This window comes from Juglans microcarpa x Juglans regia, chromosome 5S (assembly GCF_004785595.1).
Source record: "Juglans microcarpa x Juglans regia isolate MS1-56 chromosome 5S, Jm3101_v1.0, whole genome shotgun sequence".
Classification (NCBI taxonomy): Eukaryota; Viridiplantae; Streptophyta; class Magnoliopsida; order Fagales; family Juglandaceae; genus Juglans; species Juglans microcarpa x Juglans regia.
Window position 1 is genome coordinate 30,147,960 of NC_054603.1, and position 16,753 is coordinate 30,164,712.

The 16,753-nt window shown below is 36.8% G+C and overlaps 2 protein-coding genes across 5 annotated transcripts; both read right to left on the reverse strand.

The window, feature by feature from the left end:
- Positions 1-665: 665 nt before the first annotated feature.
- Positions 666-4,172, reverse strand: LOC121267703 (E3 ubiquitin-protein ligase AIRP2). Of its 4 annotated transcripts, XR_005941067.1 has the most exons (6): positions 3,563-3,988; positions 2,622-2,772; positions 2,403-2,469; positions 1,993-2,227; positions 1,202-1,349; positions 946-1,026 (listed from the first exon to the last, which is right to left on the reverse strand). XR_005941067.1 is itself a non-coding variant. In XM_041171707.1 (5 exons), the coding sequence occupies exons 1-5, from the start codon at positions 3,625-3,627 to the stop codon at positions 843-845; spliced, it is 702 nt and encodes a 233-aa protein (XP_041027641.1). In that variant the 5' UTR covers positions 3,628-4,172; the 3' UTR covers positions 666-842. The 4 variants fall into 4 exon arrangements, 3 of the variants coding, with proteins under 3 accessions (XP_041027641.1, XP_041027642.1, XP_041027640.1); XM_041171707.1 differs by lacking the exon at positions 1,202-1,349 and having other exon boundaries at positions 666-1,026; positions 3,563-4,172; XM_041171708.1 differs by having other exon boundaries at positions 946-1,349; positions 3,563-3,987.
- A 1,894-nt stretch (positions 4,173-6,066) lies between these two features.
- On the reverse strand, positions 6,067-6,465 carry LOC121267295. The gene has a single exon (XM_041171140.1). It carries the CDS (start codon positions 6,463-6,465, stop codon positions 6,067-6,069), a length of 399 nt encoding a protein of 132 aa, XP_041027074.1.
- Positions 6,466-16,753: the final 10,288 nt, after the last annotated feature.

The following is a 16,753-nucleotide window of genomic DNA, read 5'->3' on the forward strand; positions in this document are numbered from 1 at the left end:
ATGATAAGATTTAGGATGAAGAGTAATATTTCTAATTCAAAAATTAGCATATTCACTCACTGCTAACCATAGATTATGTAAGAACTAAATCTAGCCTTTGTTTTTTGTGTAAACGTGTCGGGTTTTATTTAGTAATGCTACTCTTCATCGGGTGGTGGGCTGACTAGCCTGGTTTGGTGATACAAGTGAAATGAGATGAGATAAAAGTTGATTATATTTTGTATGAAAATTTAAAAATATTGTAATAATTATATGAGACTAGATATGTACCGTACCAAACCAAATCGTACGTTTCTTGGCATTTTTGCTTTTGAATATCGAAAATCCAGTTTGGCCAGAGGTCAGAGATTCTGAAGGAAAGTTTCACAGCAATCTGTTGAGATACCGTTTTATTAGTGGGCTTTTAGAAAGAGAATGAAAGAGAGAGGTATCTACGAGATGAAGATTCCTGTACTCGTGGCATCTCAGGATCTCAATCCGGTCCTACATCGGCAGACCTCCGTCATTGTCTGTCACACACGGACGTAAGAAGGAAAGAACATTTGGGAGTTAAATTCCATTGCATACCTGACATCATATCTCTTGATGACCCTATCGTTCAATTTACTTTAATAGAGGGGTACTTCAAACTATAAAATATAATGCAAATGGATAACATAATGAAATGAATAAAATCAAATGATTTATTATGTACTTGCTTTAGAGGTGTACTGAAAACAATTTACAACTTCAATTATGTCTTGCGGGAGACTAAGAATTATGTACAATAGACAAAGGTGTTTCTATATACAAGAAGTTTCCCAGCCCTTTGCCCATATAATCAGTCAAACTGTGATGAGGGGTCAGAAGGCATCTGGAACAACAAGAGGAAACTTCTCGATGTAAAGAAAAAGTCTCTTCAAGTTCTCCCTGGAGATTGTGAACAAGTCAACAATTTCATTGCCACTGATGTAGATCCAAAGGTCATCCGTGTCAAGTCTGTTTAGACTATCCCGGCAAAATGGGCACGACTCGGATCGTGCTCGCCTATCGCAGCCATGAAACAACAAAACAACATGATCAGTTTAAGAAAGTAGGTTTGGATTGCTATTGTGTAGATCTGACATAATGCAAAAATCAAGTCTTTTGATAAATTCATCATGGCTTATGTTAATATTCGTCATCTGAAATGCCTATCCTAGTTGCTAATGATCAGACTTACCTGTTACTCAAGCTGATAGCATAATGTTTCTCAGGGGAAAGCATTTAACAGATCCTAAAAATGCGAACCATGATTTCTGGGAGGTCTTTTCGAAGGGACAACAATCCTCCCCCCAATAAACACAAATGGAACAGGTTCCATCATCAAACTGGACAAAATATGGTGCATCTGATAAAAAGTTTGATATACAGCAACTAATAGAGCCATGCAAACTGTACATGATAAAGTAGATTCTGCAACATAAAGCCCTTGAACGAGGATGCAAAACAACATGGTAAATCTACGGAGGCAAGTTGCAATTGAAAAGAGTGAGATGGTGAATTTGGTAGTACACTTTGTTAATGACTCGCACATCAAGGAGTTACTGCAGTCAGTAGATTACGGTAAGAGCAGTGCTAAAGAAACGGGTTGGGCTTTGGGGAGTTAGAATTAGTATAGTTTTGCTTCCATATGCTTACAGTCTTGAATTCCTTTCTGTGCATGTACTTGTCAGTGAGTACATGATGATATGCTCACTTTCTCGACAACATGTCTCAAACGTTGGTAAGCAATAACAAAAAGAAAGGCTACAGGCCTTGGGTACAAAATTGCATCCAGTACTTCTCAAATAATTTGTTTTAAGTTTGTTTGCCGTTCTCCTGTTAAGAAAACTGAATGAAATGTCTGGTTTTTTGGTTCCCATCTCATAAATAAGTAGAAGATCTTCTATTGTTGTCATAGGAATAACATAGTGCAGATGATTGAAAACATAAATTATAATAAACGCCAGTAAATTGTGACAAATAGCATACCAAACTCGGTAGCACTTCATACACATTGAATGGTTGCAAATCGGCAGTACAACCTTGCTGTTCATCTCCATGCAAATACTGCATTCTTCTTCTCTCTCTAAATCAATTTCAGAGAGCTTGCCTTTGTCCGTTTCATCTTTTCTCTTGTATTTGGTGGCACAGATTTCTCTCTGTTTCCTCTCTTCCACATCAGTGATTCCCCTTTGAAGTTGCAATAGAGAGGGAAATATTACCCCTGTTACAAGAGCCAAAGTGGTGCTAAAAAAAGGGAGAAAAAAAGGACTCCTAGACGGTAGGAACTTCTAGTTGGAGAAAATATACGGCGATCTTATGCACTGAATTAAACAAACAAAATGTATTTTAAAGAACTTGACAGAAAAAAAAAATCAATTAATTTTAAACCTAATTACCATAGAAATCTTTTAGACTGGCTTTCCTTTCATGAATATACATGGTTGTCTTCCCATCTTCATATGCCTGTGACAAACCCAATACACTATCACACCCTTCACAAGATAAAGGTACCATCTTCTATGCTACTAATCAATTAGGTTTTAGATAGAAATCAAAGAAATAGGCAGAAAATAAAAATACCAATTAAAAGAACTGAATAGATTTAAAATGCATACTTTGTATATGAGAATTCTAAGCAAACCCAAGGCACCCGCAAGGTGACAATCAGTCCACTGAACAAGAAAGAGTAAAAAATGAGCAGCTGGACAGTAGGATAATCTCATCTGAAGACAGGCACCGTCGTATTCCCTCGGATATTCAGAAGCTCTGGATCAAAATATTCAGAATATTCAGAATGCATGTCTAAATGGATAAATTATAGTTACCATCTGCTCGGGAAAGGAAGATCGATGGATTAAGGACTATATCAGAAGAAGAAGATTTATAACATGCAACAAACGCAATGTAAGAGCTCAAAAATATTAGAAACCGTAAGCAAATGGAGCTAAACAAGCTTGTACTGTTCACTCCGACAGTGGACACAGCTACAAAACTTCCGAAAAAAAAGGGAAAGAAAAAAATCTTCTCTCTTAGGGTGACTCGGACTCCTCAGGTTTATGCGTTGCCGTCAAGGACCCATCATCCCAATTCCCGATCAAACATATGTCAGAGTTTTTCACAGTTAAAACACCACAAAACTACAATACAAGATCACTGTAAAACCAGTGGCAAGAGTCATCTTCGAAATTCAATTAAAAGTAAGACTCAATTCCAAGCTTAAGTCCCCGAAGTCCATAACTGTGACCCAACATAATCAGTTATGAACCCAACATAATCACTTGGAGCCCAGAATACAGAATTATTAACAGTACTTGCAAATTGCAATGAACCACAATTATCTCCAATTTGGTCATTAAAACATTGCACATACAACCCAAAATCCATTCGTATATGGATTCTTATTATATCCAACACTTAAAAAATTACTCTATTTCAACTAAGCAGCTAAAACCCTGAAAAGAGAGTGACGCAAAAGACAGAGGAAATTCATTTCATAAACTAAAACCACCAACAACAAAAAAAAAAAAAAGTAAAATTGAGGGGAGGAGAAATTTACAGGGTATTGGCAAACTGAATATCAGCTTCGAGGGCCTTGAGGGAATCCTTGAAAGACTTGCGCATTTTTCTCAGCTTAACTCATCCACCAACAGCTCACGCAATAACCCTAACCCACTCCACCACCCATTCACTCCCACCTCAAAGGCTGAAAAGCACCAATTCCAACCAAGCCAAAACAAACCCAACTCTATCTATCTACCAAACTATTCACAATCATAAACCAACGCCAAATAGCCTCCCTTTTTTCGTTTCGTCCTGACGACAGTATTTCGGGCTTAACTACCTCGCATCTGTGCCAGAAATTCATGCACTTTGGAGAAGTTTCAGGGACGAGAGAGAGAGAGAGAGAGAGAGAGCGTGAGGTAGGGGGTGGGGCTGACTTGGCTTTCGCTTGGAGCACACGTAATAGTACATCTCTTCACATATATACATCTCAACTGTTTATTAATGCGAGGTTGCCAAATGCCAATGGCTTCCTTAAATGACCAAATAGCCACTATCAAACTGCTCAATTCCTGACATTATCCCTCCCAAGTCCCAACTCCCAAGTCCCGAGTCGCCGGTCTTGACCTGAGGTGCCGTTTTTTAGTGAATGTTTCATGAGGTGTGCGTGCCTCAGGTGGTGATGAGTGGGGAAGAAACAATAGTAGAAGAAGGTGGCGGCAGGATCTGTTGACACGTGGGGAGCATGCATGAGGTATTCTAAACATCAAAGGTGGATCCCACCGTTGGTCGGTTAGGTGTTAATGGTTGTCCACTTGAGTAGATTTTCTAATAATAATTAAAGAAAATATGTCAATCAGAAGCGTTGGATATCAACTTAAACTAATATTAAATCATAGTGTAATGATGAAAGATGAGAAGGACAATGTTGTTGCTTTCGGATAACTTTTGGATGTTTATTAAGTTACTAATCTCATCCAATCATTTCTAAGGCATATTTAATTTTTAAAACTATATCACTTAATTCTAATATTTATCTCGTGCCAATATAATAAAATAGAGAAATTATATTTACAGTCTTCACTTGAGACTTGTATTTGCAGGTACTTTATTAAATGAGAAAAAAATTATTTTAAGAGAGATATTTTTATAATTTTAAAAAATTTTAAAAATAAAATTATCTAGACTTACATTACAGTCTCTAAAATAAATATTATACGTATCATTGCTCAATAAAATAAGAGTGCAAAGTGGTTGAGTAATGAAGATGATTTTATAAGAATGTGGGAAAAGATGATTGTGTTTAAGAAGTATCAAGTGCAAAACATAGCATCAATCATCTATAGGAAATGGAACAAAAGGAGGAGTAGGCTTTTAGCAATGAGGAGGGCGGTGGAGCTTTATCAAGAGTTAGGCTTTTAAAGAGTAAACGTTTAGATGTTGAATTGAATTAAGTTGATTTGAGTTAAGATGATAAAATATTGTTAGAATATTATTTTTTAATATTATTATTATTTTAGAATTTGAAAAAGTTGAATTTATTTTATGTTAAGATTTGAAAAAATTATAATGATAAGTTGAGATGAATTGAAATGAGTTTAATAATTAAATGAAACTGTACTAGAGGGTGATGATGAAGTGATCATCAATGCAGTACAAAAGTCTGAAGAAACCTGAGAATGGAATGGACAAGTCATTGAGGACATCAAGCAAGTTCTAAAGCAAGCAAAGGCTGGAACATTGCATTTACATACAGAGAAGGAATCAAGTAGCACACACCTTAGCAAAGATGGCCCTGGTAAAAGAGGGCTCAACTTGTTGGATTGAAGACGGACTTGATACTATTTCCAATCTGATTTTAGTTAATATGCTATGTAATCTTGATTTTGATGTACAACTATGTTTGATTAGCAATAAAACTTCTTGGAGTTTGTAAAAAATCAGTCACGTGCACTCATTTTTTTTTTTAAAAAAAAAAGTAAGGTCTATTATTACAAAATAATAACTTTTTCATGTAAAATCTAGATTTATCTATTTTTTTTAAAGTGCATGCGTAAGATTTACACACCCTAAAAGTGAAAATATCATTTCTCATATGATTATGCTCTTCTCCGGGTATGACTAGGGCTATAAATAAATGAAATTTGAAATTGGTTTAGTTAGACTTGAATTTGGCTCGATTCGTTAATTGAATAAGCTGGTTATGAATATAAAATTACAATACGTTATTAAATAATAAAAGCCATGTAAAACTTAGCTCGATTTGTATTATTTAAATAATTTTGTATTTATTACTTTTATAGTATTATTTTAACATTATGGTTAGAATATCTTAAATATTTAAAAAGATCAAGAGGAAATTATATTTTTAATACTAAGTCCTTATAAATATAAATATAAATATATATTTATAAAACCTTAAAGTTTGTTTATCAAAATTATTTATAAATAAAGTTATAAGATAGAATATATAAAATTTGAATAGACTTGAAATCATTCAAATAAGAAATTAGATGTTCATGAACATAAACTCGAACTCCCATTAAACTCGAACTCAACTTAACCACCAACTACCTTTTGTTTTTCAACAAGGATAAAGGGAGAAACCTCTAAAGGTTCCTCTTCTATCCAAGTCAATTCAGAATCTAAAGACAAGCCTAACTTTGCAGCAGCATCAGCCGCTTTATTTCCAGATCTCACCACATGCTTGATAGTCCAATTTTGATGAGACAACAATGTACTCTTTATATCCTCAATAATCTGTCCATCCCAAGAGCAATCCGTGGTTGACTTGTGAACAGCATCCACAACCAGTTTTGCATCCCCCTTGAATTGTACACACCTCAAGCCGAGATCATCACAGAAAAATAGTGCTCTGAGAAGTGCCCAGCATTCTGCTATTGTAGTAGATTGGATATCACTTTTTGAGGTGGCTAAAACTGCTTGTACTTCCCCCATTGATCCCTCACTAGCACCCCAATACCCATCCTCTTTGTTTCTTTGACATAAGCAGCATCCACATTTGCTTTAAAAAAACCAGATCTTGGTGGAACCTATAGAGAATTTACACTGTTATGTATTTGTATTTTGAACTCACAAAGATTTCTATTCATGCTCTGTATCTTTATACAACCCAAGAGACTTAATTTTAGGTATTAAAAAATATGTAACTGAACAAGAAGTTTACAATCACAATAAAAACAATATTTACATAAATAAAAAATTGATCCTAGAATCACGGAAGGCACAAAATTTGGTGATGTTTATGGTGGTAGCTAGGCTTGAGTTGGCACTCGGTTGGTTTTGTCAATTTCCTTGATACGCCCCCACAAGAATGGGCTACCATCAGATAGGCCGATCTTGTCTCGTAAATATTCTGTCCTTTGTCTTGAGAGTGGCTTGGTGAGTAAATCTGCGAGCTAGTCATTAGTGTGAACATGTCGAACATTAAGAAATTTTTTCTCAACCAAATCTCACACAAAGTGAATGTCTATCTGGATGTGCTTCATTCTTGAATACTGGACAAGATTAAAACTTAGTTGTGTTGCACCCAAATTATCACACAAGAGTATAGGTGACTGTGGTAATGTAAACTTCAGTTCTTGGAGTAGAGATAGTAGCCACATGGACTCTGCTGCAGCTGTTGCTAAAGCCCTATACTCAGCTTTTGTTGATGACCGTACAATGGCACGTTACTTTTTGGAGCTCCATGAAATGGGTGTGTGACCAAGGAAGAGAATATAAGCTGAAGTTGATTTTCTATCATTCAAACTACCAGCCTAATCAGCATCCGAGAAACATGTGAGTGCTGGGTTTGATGTTTTTCTGATGTTGATGCCGTGAAAAATGGTGTTCTCCAAGTAACGCAGCAATCTTTTAGTGGTTGTCTAGTGGGTCTGTGTGGGGCAATGCATAAATTGTGATAGTTTATTCACTGCGAAGCTTATATCAGGTCGAGTTAAGGACAGATATTGCAATGCTCCAATCACCATTCGGTATTCGGTTGAATCAACTAATGGCGAACCATCTGCCAGCTTTAGAGAAACTGAGGTAGAGAGAGGAGTGGTGACATCCTCAGCTCCATCCATACTTGTTTTAGCTAGTATATCTCGGATATACTTATGCTGAGTTAGAAACAAGCCTTCTTTGGTAGGAATGACCTTAACACCAAGGAAAAAAATGTAAGGACCCCAAGTCTTTAATGGAGAATTTCTACCCAAGTTGATTAATAATGCTTGCAACAAATGTCGAGTTATTTCCAGTGAAAATCAAATCATCGACATATACTAAGCAATAAGCAAGTATGGAACCATCATGAAACACAAATAGAAAGGAGTCAGATTTTGCATTGATGAAACCAACTGCTAACAGTGCTTGTTTGAAAGCAGAATATCAAGCACGAGGTGCTTGTTTTAGCCCATATATTGCCTTTGTAAGGCAGCAAACATGATTTGGTTTCTCTGGACTCCTGAAACCAGATGGTTGCTTCATATATACCTTTTCAGTGAGATGCCCATGAGGGAAGGCATTATCGACGTCCAATTGTCTTAGAGACGAACCTTGCATAACAGCAAGGGTTAAGACAATGCGTATGGTGATTGGTTTTAGAACAAGACTAAATGTCTCTTTGTAATCAAGTCTTGGTCTCTGATTGAACCCTTTGGCCACGAACCTGACCTTGAATCGATCTACAGATCCATCAGCATGCCTCTTAATCCGAAACACCCACTTACAACCAACAATTTTACCGTCATTCGAAGGGGGCACTAGTTGCCATGTATTGTGACGCATTAACGTAGTCAACTCAGGGGACATGGCATCACTCCATCTTGAATCAGTGAGTGCTTCAGTAACACTCGTGGGTTCCAAGGAGGGTGGAAGAGGATGCTTAGTGACTACAAAAGATTTTTTTGGCTTATAAATATCATTCATGGATCGGGTAGTCATTCAGTGAGTGCACACTACATTATTTTCAGAAACAGTGGGTGCATGCACATCTAATGAGTATCTTACATAAATCAACTTCAGCTTTCCTTTCTTGCATCCTGCGACATGGCTACCATCCCTGCATCTACCACCGATTCACCCATCATCACATCAATGTCGCAACCACCATCAACGAAAAACTCACCTCTTATACATTTCCTCAATGGAGGGCTCAATTTGAAGCACTGCTCACTGTTTATAATCTCATTGAATTTGTCACTAGTGTCAAAAAATGCCCTGCCATTGATATATCGAGCTCTGATACCATATAGAGAATTTACACTGCTATGGATTTGTATTTTGAACTCACAAAGATTTATATTGATGCTCTGTATCTTTATACAACCTGAGAGACTTAATTTTAGGCATCCAAAAATATGTAACTGAAAAGGAAGTTTACAATCACAAAAAAAATAATATTTACATAAATAAAAAATTGATCCTAGAATCATGGGAGGCACAAAATCTGGTGATGTTTATGGTGGCAGCTAGGCTTGAGTTGGCACTCGGTTGGTTTCTTCAATTTACTTGATAGAACCCATCCTTGTACAGCTTCTAGAACTTCATTTAAAATCTGTAAACCAGTATGGTCATCATCTCTCAAATCCTGAGTTGCCAAATGATACAGGGTAAAGGGACTTCTAAACTTGTTCTTAAACACATAATCATTTCTACTTTTCCAAATACCATGAAAAACAGCAGCCACTTTATTCAAATTAACAACATCTAATCTGGAAACCAGGTCCTGCCATAAAGACTGAAAATCACAATGATCTTTTTTCCACTTATGAAGAGGACTGATCATATCCCCTCAAACATCCATAGATGCAGGACATTGCCATAAAACATATATGACCTACTCCTCTGTAGAGAGACATATAGGACATGTCGAATTCTCAGCAATCCTTCTTTTAAAAAGTTTTTCTTTAATGAGTAAGATGTTGTTCAGGGCTTTCCAAATCAACTGTTTAACCCTCCCTGTACAATCCAACTTCCACACCCTCTTCCATAACTTAACATCATGTGAACTGAAGGAAGCCTAACCTATACTTTTGTTCTTCTTATTAAAATCAGCAAAATAGACAGATTTTACTGAAAACAGACTTTTTTATGCTAAACCCCATATTACCTTATCCTCCATGCCCCTCAAACTGACTGGAATTCTGCTAATACAATCAGCTTCCTCCCTTCTAAACACTGAGTACAACATTTCCTTCCTCCAAGAGTTAGAATCTTCATCTATTAGTTCATCCACAGTAGCCTCAGCATTCAAAATGGCTATTGGTGTTTGAATCTGAAAAGTGGATGGAAGAGGAATCCACTTATCTTTCCAAATGTTAATGCTCTTTCCATTGCCCACCCTCCATACATATCCCATCTTCACTAGATCCAGCACTGAACACAAACTTCTCCAGAGGTGTGAAGGACCATATCCAGTTTTTGCCTCCAGTACATGACTTGTTGGGAAATATTTTTGTTTCAAGACCGAAACAACCAAGGATGATGGATCTTGGATAAGTCTCCAAATTTGTTTAACAAGTAAAGCCCTATTGAAACAATTGAGATCACGAAATCTTAGACCTCTCATACTTTTGACAGTTCCTAAACTGGTCCAGCTTTTCCAATGTATCCCTTTACTCTCCTTGTTGTGGTTCCACCAAAAGTTGGCTATCAACTGTTCAATTTCCTTTAATAACCATTTTGAAAGCTTGAAAACACTCATTGTGTATGCTGGTATTGCTTGAATAACACTTTTTTATCAAGACTGACTTGCCTGCAGTAGATAGTAATTTGGACTTCCAACTTGAAACTCTCTTCCATATTTTGTCTTTGAGCCCTCTAAAGGTGTTATATTTAGATTTACCCACCATGGTAGGTAAGCCTAAATATTTGTTGTAATTGTCACAGATGATACCTTCAGCATGTTGAAGGATACTACCCTTCACAGCAGCCCTAGTGTTAGTGCTGCAGAGAATTGATGTCTTTTGTCTGTTTACACCTGTTCAGAGGCAACTTCATATATATGTAAAATATGTAGCAAGTTAAACCATTCCTCCACCAAAGCCCTGTAAAAAATCACACAATCGTCAGCAAAAAGGAGATGATTGACCCTTATGCCTCTTTACGAAGCTGTCACCCCTTTAATCAGCCCCCTTGTTTCTACTTGTTGTAAAAGATTACTGAGACCCTCTGCACATATCAATAATAGGTAAGGAGACAAAGGGTCTCCTTGCCTTAGACCCCTTGATAGTACTATGGCATTTCCTGGTACACCATTCACCACCACGGAATAAGTGACAGACTTGACACAAGTCATGAGCAATTTGGTCCAGTGAGCACAAAAACCCAATCGGATAAGCATTGCCTCCAAAAAACCCCACTCCACCCTATTATAAGGTTTTGACATGTCCAGTTTAATAGCTATACAACCTTCTATACTTCGTTTTCTGGAATGCATGGAATGGAGAAGCTCATAAGCAATTATAATGTTGTCGGTGATCAATCTTCCAAGTATGAATGTACTTTGGTTCCAAGAGATAATTTTAGTCAGGACTGATTTCAATCTATTAGATAAAACTTTAGAAATGAGCTTATACCACACATTACATAAAACTAATAGATCGAAAGTCATTGACAGATTGTGGGGAATTTACTTTTGGAACCAAAGCTATGGGGGTATGGTTCAAACCTGAAAGCATACTACCACTGTTTAGAAAGTCCACTACGTCCTTTGTAACATCTGTGCCAACAATATCTCAATGGTCTTGAAAAAAGCTTGCACTGTAACCATCTACCCCTGGGAATTTGAAAGGAGACATTTGTCTCATTGCATTAACAACTTATTCATTTACAAAATTTTGGTCCATTTGTTCTCTCATGTCAGAAGTGATTCTTTGTTCCACCCCAAGTAAACAGGCCTAAATAGAATTTGAAGATGGATGAGAAGATTGAAAAATTTGGGTGGTTCAAAAACCACCAACTACTTATTTAAGCTTAAAGTTGGCTCATTTATACATATAAGATGTAAATTATAATGGGTATAGTAAGCAAGCCTTGTATGAATAATTGTTGAAAACGATACAAATCGAAGATAAATTAGACACCACATCATATATATATATATATATAATCAATTTGAAACAAGTATTCTCGGAATGATCCAATCGTCTTTAACGAACGGACCAGTCCATTTTAATTGTTTCCCTGATTTAACTCTTGCTATTGATGATGACCATATTTCAAAATGTTTAACTTTGAATATTTTGACTTCTGGTTATGATATGCTTCCAGGGAGTAAACCTCTCACTTTGATTTACAGGATTTATTATCGTCTTTTAAAAACGAATTTAAATCCTCATGCTATTGCAAAACCCATCCAGGGAAAAACTCTACTGATCCAGAGTTCAACCCCAGATGCGGAAGTTTCTGTTCCAAAAATGATTTTCTGGAAGGATATTATTCTTCCTAATGAATGGATTTTAGAAGAGGCTGTTCCCCCTGCCTCTATTCCTCGAAACCCTGTTGATAGTTATCCCAGTAACATTCAACAGTATCTCGATGGAACTGTTAAAATTTGTTTTGATCAGAACAGATCTCCAGGGCTAAGAAGAAATTCTTATGCTGGATCTAGTTCTTCTTTTGAAGGGTCAGAAATTCCAGTAAGAAGAGACCAAAATCTCAAACAATTTCTGGAAGATTCTGTTAAAACAGCCCAACCTGTTAAACCTGTTTTAAAACTGAAGGGACTCTCTACGTCCTCTCAAGTTACTTCTGCTTTTTATTCGGCAAAGGATGTTGGTTCTTCTAAGGACCAACCTATTCAGAATGAGGCTGATAAGGATGATGAATCCTCTTCATCTCCAACCGCCTCAGAAATGGTAGCTCCTGTTGCCCCTCAGGTTCACCACAGTCTAACTGTGTTGAATAAACCATTTGCGTTTGATCTTGTTTATCTTTTTGAAGAATACAAACTTTCAAAAAACAGTGCTAGGCGTAAAGCCTATCATGCAAAGTATTCCGAAAAAGAAAAACAACGTGTTAAACGGAAATGGAAAGAAGAAATGAATAAGCAGCAACAGCATATTCTTTTCTTTGATTTTGTTGAAAATATTTATGTTTCAAACAACACTTTAAATGTTGTTAAAACTGATTTTGTCCAGGAAGAAGGCAAGATGGTAGTTCAGTCAAGCCATCCACCTTTGGAGACTGTCCTCATCACCCACAAGGGAGTTGAGATATCTGCTTCGCCTTTCAAAATCTCGGAAACTGTTTCCAGAGATCCTGAGAAGGACAAGATTCTCAAAGAAACCAAAAAAGTTATTTCCCAAAATAACTTTGTGAATCTTGCTCTTCATACGATCGGACAACAGATAGATCGGATTGAAGAAAAGGTTGAAAAACCTGATCCTATTCCTTTGGTTTCAAATACAGATCAACCAAAGAAAATAATTGAAAAACCTTTGATTATTTTACCCGAAAGTCGAGCCAAAATTAATTTCAAAACCCCGACTTTGGATAAGATTGATCAAATGCTCAAAGATCTGAAAAAAGAACTTCCTTCTACTAGTGCTTTGTCTAACAAAGAAATAGAAGAAGAAGTTTTATTAGAATCCACAGACGAGTCTTCTGACGGACACTCCTCTGAAGAAAAGGATCTTGATTTACTTGAAAACAACTTTCAAGACATTGTTTTAAAACCTGAAATCGCCAGATTTTCTTCAAAAGGACCTCAACCAATGAGTCTGACGAAGAACTGGTATTCCAGGCCTACACCCCCTGATTTACAGTTCGAAGAAAAAGTTTTTCAAAGCCAATCTTCTTACTCTGCTGACAAAGTTTACGAGTGGAATATTGATGGTTTCTCTGAACAAGAGATCATGAATACCATGAGTAAAATGTCGTTGATTTCAAATGCTTATGTTAATAATAATATCAGACAACCTGATATTGTTAAGATTTTAACACAAGGTTTTTCCGGTGTTTTAAGAAACTGGTGGGATAAACACCTAACCAGAGATGCTAAGGAATCCATTCAGAACGCTGTCAAGTGTAATGATGAAGGATTTCCTATTTTTGATGAATCCATTGGTTCTGCCCAGGCTGATGGAGTTAATACTTTGATTTATACAATTTTAAAGCATTTTATTGGCACACCATCTGACATAACTAGTCGTATCAGCGACCAGTTAAATAATCTTAGATGTCATCAGATGTCTGATTATAGATGGTACCAAGATGTTTTTATTTCCAAGGTAATGCTTCGTGACGACAGTCAAAAGCCTTACTGGAAGGAGAAATACATTGATGGTTTACCTCGCTTATTTGCTTACAAAGTGAAGGATGAACTTACTGTTGCCGGGTCTCTAAATTACGATGCATACACCTATGGTGATATATGCGCAGTAATAAAGAAACTTGGTATTAGTATGTGTAATGATCAAAGAATGCTCCGAGAGCAGATGAGAAATAGCAAGAAAGCCAAATACGAAATGGGAACATTTTGTGAACAATTTGGACTTCCTGCTATAGCTCCCTCTAAAAGGAGACAAAAGTTTTCTAAACCTCACAGGGATATCAGGAGAAAACCCCGTGATGAATTTTATAAGAAAACTTATAAAAAACCATTTTCTAAGCCATTTTCCAAAAACAAGAAATCTAAAGATTCTTCTAAAGGAAAATGTTATATCTGTGGCAAGACAGGGCATTTTGCTGATAAATGTCCCCAGAAAGCCAAAACAGATAAAAAACTTAAGAAAAAGCTTAACCAGTTAAATATTGGTAACAATGATAAAGAAGAACTATTTCGACTCCTAGAAATAGTCTCGTCTTCATCATCTGATACCCCTGAGTTCAGCTCTAGTGATTCAGAATATCACTCAGAATCTGAAACTCCTGTTATTTCTGGTCCTAAGCTAGGTTGCAATTGTAATGATACTTGTTACCAGATGAAAGGAAAGACAATCCATGTCCTATCCAAATCTGAAGAACAAGAAAATCTATTGCTAACCTTGATTTCCCAAATTACAAATCCTGAGCTGAAAGAAGAATATCTTCTTAAGCTAAAAAAGCTTCTGGGTCGTCAAGAACCAGAACCTTCAAAGCACAGGATTAGTTTTCAAGAAACCTTGGAAAGATTTCAAAAGAAAAAACCCAAGGATATTTCCACAAATGATTTGCAACACGAAATAAATCTTGTCAAAAAAGAAATCGTTGAACTCAGATCTGAGGTTAACAACCTTAAGTCTGAAAATGAGATTTTAAAACAAGAATTTTTAGTGTTCAAAATTGATAAACAACTTGATCAGGACATCCCTTCTGAAAATGAGCTCTGCCTATCTCAGCAATGAGGTTCTCCTTTTATAACATAAGGAGTTCCTGTTTACAATCATTAAAGTAAAACCCGTGAGTGCACAGTGGGAACTGTTTAAGCACGGGGCACAGGGGTGTCATCATTCTGTCCTCCAGCTGTCTTTGTGGGCGGCTGCTTTGGGCATAAGACGACAAATTAGAATTCGGTCCACTCTGTGACGTCCAGCTGTCTCTAGGGGCGGCTGATTTTGGCGCAGAGTGTCAATTAACTTCAAAGAGGACTGTCGGCCTTCTTTGAACTCAAGTAGTAGTCAATCATCTTCTAGCTTTGGGATGCCTTCCGAATCATGACCGAAAATATTACTGTACGAAGCCTCTGATGATGCTTCTGAGTTTTCTTCAGAATTATCACTTGTAGACTTGGACAGTTGTTGTTCCAACAATTTTAACAAATCTTTTTTACCGAGTCTGCTGAGGATATTATCTTTGACAGACTTGGAAGATTTCTTAGAGGATGAGCTGGTGGCCTTTCCTCTTGATGAAACTGTTGGTGAATCAGGGGCCTGAATTACCAGGGGATATTCAGGTATTGTTGAACCAGTCTTAATTGCAGGGAATTCCTTCTTGTCTTCTAAATCAGGGGCGACTTGAGGGAAATCCTTAATCATCTGACTGATTACTTTTTCAGTATAACCGTACCTATCCCACCATTTTGTGAAATAAGCTCGGTCCAGTATGTTTGCATTTTTCTCATAAGTCCATTTGAAGATCCACGGAAGTTTGTAGGTCTTGCAGAAATGGAGCTCATAAGGGAACATTTGAGAATGCCGATTCAATTTTGTATTGGCAATCTGTTGGTAGAAAATAAAAGCTCTGGCGAGCTGCTCAGGGAGATTCTGAGGAATTAGTCCAAATAGGTCCCACCATTGTAGAAACCAGTAGGGGAAAGTTCCTTTGAATCTCTTATCAAAATTAAAGAACCATGAATGGCTCATATCAGGTACCTGAAAGAACATGAAACGTCTCCAGGCAGTTACATAATCAAAATAATTATAACTCAGTGCAGAGTCATGGAGTTTTTTGAGGGTAGATGGGTTGGAGGCCCATTCTTCTTCTGTGATAACTCGCAAGATATAAGCACTGTGATAAATCAATTTGGTGGAGTCATTCTTATCATAAATAGGTTTAATGATAAGAGAGTTGGTGAGAATCAGGATACTGGAATAAAATTGAAGATTTTTGGAAGAATCTTCAGGTATCCAGTGGAAATTGGTTGGGAAATAAGAAGTGGCTATTTTGAACGGATCTGTGGTGTTAGAACGACAGGGTTCTATGTGGAACAGATGGGTCAAAATTGGCTTCTTCATATATAAAGAATTTCCTTTTGGGAGGAAAAACTGGGGAGTAATTAAAGCAGGTCCTTTTGATGCAATTGCTTTCGCATATGGATCAAAAGGGGTAGAAACCGTAGACGCGAAGGTCGACGGTTGCACAATTGTACCAAGAGGTGTAAACCTATTGGTAATATCCAATGCCGTTGAAGGGGCACTGGGCGCAGGTACAGTAGATGTCCTAGACTCATTCTTGATGAGTTTTATACTAGGTATTGGGGGTGGGGGGTTCACTCTCTGTTTTTCTTTTCCTTTCTTTTTGCTGACGCTCATGGTTGGGTGTCTGCAAGAATTCTCTGGTAAGAAAATCAGGGATAGAATTATCAGTGCCTTTGATGTATTCAATATCAAAATCAAAAACACTTAAAATACTTTGCCATCGTGCAAAAATATGTTTTGATGCAATGTTTTGAACATCTTGTTCTAAAACAAATTTGGCACTCATGCAATCAATACGAAGTAAAAACTTCTTATTTAATAAATCAGATTGAAATTTAGAAATACATAGTACTATGGATAATATTTCCTGTTTAATAGTACTATATTTTTCTTGTGCAGGG